Below are 8,002 nucleotides of genomic sequence, written 5' to 3'. Positions count from 1 at the left end.
AAAACTCTTTATATACGGATTTTTCCAGACGTCAATGGGAGAAATGAATGGGAAATTTACTTCCGGAACCCAAGGTCTCTCAGAGGAGGGGCGGGACTGCTGAGCTCTATAGTAGTTCTCAAGCCATGGGTGGAAATACTGGCGGTGGTACATTCTAAAAAAGTGAAAAGTGTTTTTTTATATGTCCCCTTTAAGAAGAAGTACCATTACACTAATGGAAGAATACTCCATTACAAGAAAAAAGCCTGGATTAAATTTACACTTAAGTAAAGTATTATCCTTAAAATGTGGTTTCAAAATGAAAGTACCTGTTCTGCAGAAAAATGGCCCTAGAGAGTGATATATTATTCAGTAGATACAGATACAGAAAACTGTATTAATCCCCAAGGGGCAATTCATTTTTCATTTTACATCTATGTCATAAATAAGTACAAGAACATCATATTGCAGATACTAATGCATCAACATGTATGCAGCATTTTACTGTTGTAGCTGGTGGAGGTGGAGCTAGTTGTAACTACTTCATAATGGATACAGTTGAGTATTTTAGTCCTGCGTTTCCCAACCTAGGGGCCAGGCCCCTCCAAAGGCTCACAAGATCATATTGAGAAAAACAAAGTTCTACTACATACATGTACTGTATATTCATTTTTACAAGTACCATACAATTGTACTTAAGCACAGTACTTGAGTAAATGTTCTGGTAAAACAGATTGCTTCTAAGAGGCTGCACCACATTAATGACGCTGAGGGTAAACGTGGGATTTGAGGGTGACAAAGGCTTTATACTGGTGGCCTCTGTCCTTGATATTACTGTCAGTGTGCCCTCCACATGGAGCAACTGTTTGCCCAACCCCTCCCTGCTGCATACCACCGAACTAGGTCCCCATCCAGAAACAACACTTGTGTCTTCAACACTTAGAGCTCTAATAAATAGATCATTACTGTGCAAGATAAAATTATTCAGCATTGTCCCTGATAGCGATCTGACCTAAAATTATTTTTCGCCCAGTCCTTCATTTACATTTGTCTAATCTCCCATGAGTCCCAGTGGTGGGAGTGGATTAGAGTCGACTGACACAAATCTCAAACTAGATCTACAGACGACAGCATGAACTTGTAGTAAATTCTTTTAGCTGACTGGCACCAGCTGGTGGGGAACATTTTTCTCCATCAAGGAAAGGCAGCTGTTTCAGTGAGAGGGGCAGAGCACTAACGGCATTCTCTGGTCCACATATATTATTAGTACTCTTTATGTTTACCTTCATTTTTAATGTATTTAAAAAAAAAAAAAAGCAACAACAATAGGAGCAATCACCACACCATTTTATATACTGTGCAGTACAACACTATGTCCTGCAAAAGGCCGTGACTCACTCAAGAAGTTTAAATTCTGCAGTCAGTGCATCAATGCCACCTCAATCCTATTTCTCTTTATTACTGCTTTTTGGACAATGCGGCCATGTCTAACGAACTGTGACAAAATGACAGTAGTTATGTCAATAGGCTATACTAAACCCAGCTAAATAAACTCATGTCTGTCGCTGTCAATGTCCATTCACAACAAGCACTTTATGTAAATTTATATATACGGGGACAACTGAAATACTATAAACCCATGTGGTGATTTCTTCCTGCAATGTTTAGAGAAATGCTAATCTCTCAGAGAATGTGCTTAAGAAATTCTGAAAGAGAGGGGAGCTGTTCCTCCAGGAAAGGTGCTGAATCTTGGCATTTTTCTTCTTCTTCACAAGGCCTCATGCTTCATGTTCAGGTTTGAAAATGGTACACAACCTCCAACAGGCGTAATTTACAGGGGGGGTGGTGGGTTACAACCTCCCCAATAATCCAAACTGGCCAGTGCAACCCACCCCAAAAACCTATTATAAATTCTTGTACATAAACAAAGACATGTGCGCCATAACTTGATGCAGAAAAGGCACAAATAGTTGCAGAAAAATTGTCCAGAATGCTGAAAATGAAATGTTTGAAGTGGAGATCGCCCCCCGATGTTGAACCCAAAGTTACGCCCTTGCAGCCTCCCCACACTGAGATTCACACCAGAAATCATCGTGGGATTTTCCTTGGGACTCCCCCCATCTCTCTCTCTCTCTCTCTCTCTCTCTCTCTCTCTCTCTCTCTCTCTCTCTCTCTCACCGTCTTCGCTGTCCACCCTCCTCGTCCCTCCAGCATGCAGAGTTTTCCGTCCTGTGTCGGGATAACATCGTAAACGAGGACCACCTGACGGTAAGACCGGTCCAAATGGAAGCAGCGGAGGAAACTCTCACTTACCGAGATGACACCCTACTTCACAGGAAGCTGCTCCCAGAGGACAAGCATAAGGACAACACGCGCAGTAAGGGCCACGCCAAAGAGACAAAAAGCGACGAGTCCAACTATGTGGACCTGGACATGAAACCGGACGGCGCAAAAACAGTGAAAGTTTCTTTCACTGGCGAGGGAAACCAGCTGTCTGTTATCAAATGCGATAGTTCAAAGCAGGGGGAGCATGACGAGGAGGGAAAAATGATTTCAAAGTACTTTGTTGAAGAGCAGTTAGAGGACAAGCAGGCCACCTTCCCCGGGCCTGTTTCGGGTGAGCCTCCTTTGGAAACTCTGACCAGAGGTCCCAACACCGATCAGGACTTGGAGAATGAGAAGCAGCGCCAGGCCGAGCTCGACCCGAGTGACTGCAGTGAACATGTATGCAGTGAGAGTGATGAGCTCCAATACACGGACATGTATCTGAACAGCAAGACGGAGTCTGATGATGGTGCCAGTGCGGTGCTGTCCGACCACTGCGGCTCCGACACCGTGGAGGACGAGTCTCACTATATCACCACGCACGAAATCCAGCTGACCGAGCTCGATCACGACGTAGATTACGACCTGGGGAGAGGAACCTGTTGGGATCTTGAAGACGACAACCTGGTGTATTCCTTTGTGGATTACGCGTCTTTTGAAAGCGATGAAACGCAGGGGGGGACGTTGATACTTGAGGGCAGCAGCCAGGCGAAAGTGCAGGCTAATCTTGGTGGAGCAGTTGTCAGTACCGAGCAGGAGGACAGTGATCTTTGTGACTCGGACAAATGTGCCAGCTCAGATGAAAGCGTGTGCAAAAGCTACAGCGGAGAAGCTAATGCGGGGAAAATTCATTTATCAATAAAAGCATCCTCCAGGGCGGTAAATGAACCTGTCAATTTCTTTGATAACAGCACCTGTGGGTACACAAAACACTTTGGAGACGGGAGCCACGTCTCTTTTGTGAGCTCTGGCTCCAGAGTGGGGCCCTTGTGCGACAGAGCCCAATACTTCATCCCTGCTCCGGGCCGTCAGCACCTTGCATCCAAACTAAGACGGAAAGATATTAATGAGTATTCCAGCGGAGCGTCCAGCTCCATCAGTGAGCTGGACGACGCTGACAAAGAGGTGCGTAATTTAACCGCCAAATCTTTCCGGAGCTTGGCATGTCCATACTTCGATGCCATTAATCTTAGTACCTCTAGTGAGTCCTCTATGTCTGAGTATGGGCTAAATAAGTGGTCAGCTTATGTGGACTGGAATTATGGAAACATATCGCGGGGAAGAGAGCGGAGTGTAATTGCGCACAAGACTTCTAGCGCAACTTGGGAAATGAATAAGACTGTGGAGAGTAAGAGGCATGGTAAGTCAATTACCGGCATGAAAGCTCCACAAACCAAAATGTACGCACTGCACAAGAGAACATCTTCTCAACAATCATCCTCTTCTAGCAAAAAGATCGAACTGAAAGATCCTGTTCAGTCAAAGCAGCATGGAGTCACGCTGAATTTCCGCTATAATGTTGAAGCGCCTGAAGGCGCCAGACGTCCAAAATGCTCCAAGAAAGCACAATCCAATAAGGTTACTGGGGCTGTGTTGGCCAGGTCAGGGTGTGAGATGCAATGTGATCACACAGATAGCATGGAGGATACACACAAAAGAGCAGTTTTTGCATCAAGTCTACTGAAAAATGTGATTTCCAAAAAGATGCAGTTTGAACAGGAGCGCAAAATGGAGAGGGGTGAAATTTGTGACACATACCCAGCTCTCTCCCCGACTTTTCACCTCAAAGATCAAGATGGGATGAAAGAAAGTAGTCAAGGAAGAGGCTTACGAAGACAGACATCAGAATCAGGTTCAGGTTATATTTCTGCTGATGATCAATGCCTAGTGGGCAGCAGATCCAGTTACTGTGAGGCTGCAGAGGAGCAGAAAAGCAACAAAGATGATTCAGAAAAGGGACAACAGGAGCCTCCAAAAGCATCCCTCAGCCACAGTCAAAGTAGTGCATTTAATTTACTAAAACAAGATGAGCCAGAACCTGTAAATGAACCCACATCTGTAACTGACACGCAGACCACAGCAAAAGGATTAGACACCAGCAGCATGCTGACAAGACTGCTTTTTGTTCCAAGCTGCCAGCTCCTATCAAAAGAGAAGGATTTTACCAAAGACTTGCAAAGCTGTGCACCTGTCACAGGCGGACCTGTTGGCCCACAGAAATGCGTAAAAGAGTTTCAGACGGGCAATAATGGAAACATAGTAGGCAAAGAAGAAAACGAGAAGGGGGGAAAAACCCCTGAGATAAAAATATGCCTGAGGAGTGTGAAGGAAGATAAAGGCTGTACACTGAATATTGCCAACCTGTTAACCCCTAAACTAAGTTTCAACACTGTGAACACATTCAGAGCAGCAGGTGAAGCCAAATGCCACGTTTTGTCTGCTTCAGATAAAATCCCAAACTTCACAGTTAGAGACATAAGAGACACCAAATGCAAGTTTCAAACACCAATATATCAGGTCAGAGATGTCCGTAAATTGGTAAAAAGTTCATATCGCTTTGTTTCATTGGAAAGTAGTGAGAGTAAATGTTCCACAGCAGCTGATAAACTTGAGGCCACAAAGGAGCCAGTTAAGCATGTATCACCATCTCCTATTGTGATTAAATGTCACTCTGTAAAAACAAATGTTAAACAACAGACAGCTGAGGTGTTACAGACGCAAGCAGAGGCAGGCATCTCATCTAAAACATCTCAAAGTGAAAATACACCATCACATTGCACAGCCAGTAGGGTGCCAATTGTTGTATCAAAGCAGCTTCCCCCTGACCAGTCAGAAATTCAGCCAAATAGTGAAACCAAACTGACAAAACAGAGGCAGGAAAAGTTTGCATGTGAGACGGCTGAAAAGAGAAATGAGCCCAAAATACCAAAACAGGCCGCGTTAGAGAAGCTTAAAGCTGCAGTCAAAACAATGGAGCAGCTTTATGTTTTTGATAGAAATGAATGGAAGCGTAAAACTCATGCTCCACAACCAATCACAGATAGCCATGTGTTGTCGCTTATTGCCAGTGAGGAGCAGGGGGCAGAGGAGCTTGAGACAGCAAACACTGACAGGATTCCTCAGTCACAGGAAGATAAAGGAGCTCTGAATATCATACATGTTCCATATAACCATGACACGTTTCAAACACAATCACAGCAAAGTAAAACATTTAGTAACAAACATGTCCTTCATTTCGGCAATAAGGCACGTGTCAGCATTCGTTCAGATAGTAACCCTATTCCACAAAGCTCTGTGCTGCAAACATCATTGACTATGAAAAGCTCCAAGACACCAGTGGCTCCACTGTCGGTGAAAATAGAGCCCCCAAAACACGGCCAGGTGGAGCCGGGAAAGGTCAAAATCATTCCCACTAATCCCACTGTCACACAGGCCTGCTCAGACTCTGAGAACTATTTAACCATACCGGGGCTGGGGTACACAAATGAAATCAAACTGCTGAATCAAGAGCCTGTTTTGAGGGAGGTGAGTTCAAACAATAGCCAAATCAAAACAGGTGACAGGAAGACACCTGAGCAAAAAAGATCTCCGTTAATCATTGAGTACCCAGCTTCAAGCATCTACCACTCGGGGCCAACAACAGGGCCTCAAGCACAGCAGCAGGTGCTGTGTTTCTCTCCATCTGTCCCGAGTGTGTCACCTACACCTTCTACTGGAGAGGCAGTCCCACAAACCCAGCGCAAGATGCTTTTGGACCCCACAACAGGCCATTATTACCTGGTTGACACACCCATACAGGCCGCCACAAAGAGACTATTCGACCCTGAGACAGGCCAGTATGTGGATGTACCCATGCCCCATTCTCCTGTGGCACCTGTCACCCCTGTGCCTGTCTCTTTGTCCCCCCTGGCCCTGAGCCCAGGAGCGTACGCCCCCACCTACATGATCTACCCAGGCTTCATCCCCTCTCCCACTCTATTAGCCCAGGCGGTGTTGCCACAGTCACCGTGTCACTCTGAGGATGCAGGTGGAGAAAAGGTAAAAAACGCCAGAAGCCCTAAGCCGGAAACGAATGCAGCAGGCGCAGAGAATGTGTATTACAGTGCAAAAGGTGAGGCTCCACAAGGACCACTGCAGCTTCCTGTAAGTTTGGGACATGTGAGCGCCAGCGGAGGTGCAACGACCTCTGACAGGAAGCCAGTTATCAGCATCACAACGCAACAAGGTCCAAGAATCATCGCACCGCCCTCCTTTGATGGAACAACAATGAGCTTTGTAGTGGAGCATCGGTGACCAAGGCAACATCCCATCATACATGTAAGTTAGCACATATTCACATATGTCCCCTTGACTCCTACTACCATTCTTCTTTGTGTCTGTAAGTGAATGTAAATGTGATTTTATTTATTTAACATTTTAATACATCTGATTGAAACCAGATAAAATATGTATTTTTTTTAAATGTTGCACACACGCTTACTGTCAACTTTACGGAACCCATTAAATCCATATGGTTAAATGCGCAAAAACAGTTGTGTGTGCAATATGGTAATGCAGGTGTGCAATTCAGTCACATTCATCATATAGCACAGAGGGGAGGAGAATGTACTAAGTAAATGCATTATCGCTCAAAGTTGTAATGTTACTCAGTTTAAATATTTCTTATTATTTGTCTCATATTGCTGAAGTAGAAGTATGTTTACTTGTATGCAAAGCTAACAATAACTTAAAAAGTAGTCTCATTTGAAGACATCTCTGACTTAGTTGGTTGCATATAACCATAAAAGACCATAGCCTAGCTTTGGTCTTTTTCCAGAGCTTTCATCTGTGTCTCACTGATCTTCATCAGCGGATAGCGTCTGCTAGCATGTGGAAAGGGAACCTTGAGCTAAGATTATTTTGTCAAATTAAAATAAGATAAAATGCTATTTACAGGGATTGAGGAAATTGGCCATTGTAATAATGAAAAATAAAAAAATAATAATAATAATAATAATGTCATAAAGGTAAAACATTTATCAAAAATGGACATTTTTGAGATCCATAGTTTTTAGGGCTGTGCTCATAAGGTCAAAAAGTGACTCAATTACAGCAATGAGCCTATTCTTGTAATTGGTCACGTTCCGCTCATCTTAATAAGTTATCCATTCACTAATTTGACAGTGAGATTTATATGGTTTGGTGTTTTGAGGTTGAAGCTGAACCAAGGGCTCTCATTGTACACTCACACTACACACTATTGTAACACTCACACAGTCATTACGTGTACTACATGAGTTTTTTCCATTTTTTGGTTGTAAATGTTGCTAAAGCAGTAGTCCAGCTCGGCTGCTTCAGCAGTGGCATGTCTGTGTTAATAGACATGCAGTAGCTTCATGACAGGTAACCTGACTCCACTGGGCATGCTGGGATTTTCAGCCTCAGCCCGGAGCAAGTCGGTTGAGTTCCCTTTTCTCTGCATTACACATCGTCGGGCTATTTGAATAGTGCGAGACAAGTTTGTTTACATGCTTTATTCTCAGGGTTGGAAAGTGTCACAGTAAAGTGTTCAAGTCAGTGACACCTCAGGCTTTTCTTAATCAGTGTTGGAAATGCTTTAATTACTTGGATAATGTTACAGTTCATAAATGTGTTCGTTCCTTTTTTGCATTTTATACTTAGTCCAAAAAGAATAAGCTAAACATGTAGCTTAAAAGTT

The 8,002-nt window shown here is 43.9% G+C and overlaps 1 protein-coding gene across 1 annotated transcript; it reads left to right on the top strand.

Moving 5' to 3' along the window:
- Window positions 1–2,262: 2,262 nt before the first annotated feature.
- Window positions 2,263–6,597, top strand: LOC144530127 (uncharacterized protein C4orf54 homolog). Its single transcript, XM_078269569.1, has one exon. The coding sequence runs from the start codon at window positions 2,263–2,265 to the stop codon at window positions 6,595–6,597; it is 4,335 nt and encodes a 1,444-aa protein (XP_078125695.1).
- Window positions 6,598–8,002: the final 1,405 nt, after the last annotated feature.

This window comes from Sander vitreus, chromosome 2, assembly GCF_031162955.1.
Source record: "Sander vitreus isolate 19-12246 chromosome 2, sanVit1, whole genome shotgun sequence".
NCBI lineage: Eukaryota > Metazoa > Chordata > Actinopteri > Perciformes > Percidae > Sander > Sander vitreus.
Note: the sequence above shows the minus strand (reverse complement) of the source record. Positions and strands in the feature narration are given on the sequence as shown.

Coding starts and splice junctions, on each gene's coding strand:
- LOC144530127 (XM_078269569.1), top strand. CDS start 2,263: ATGGAAGCAGCGGAGGAAACTCTCACTTACCGAGATGACACCCTACTT.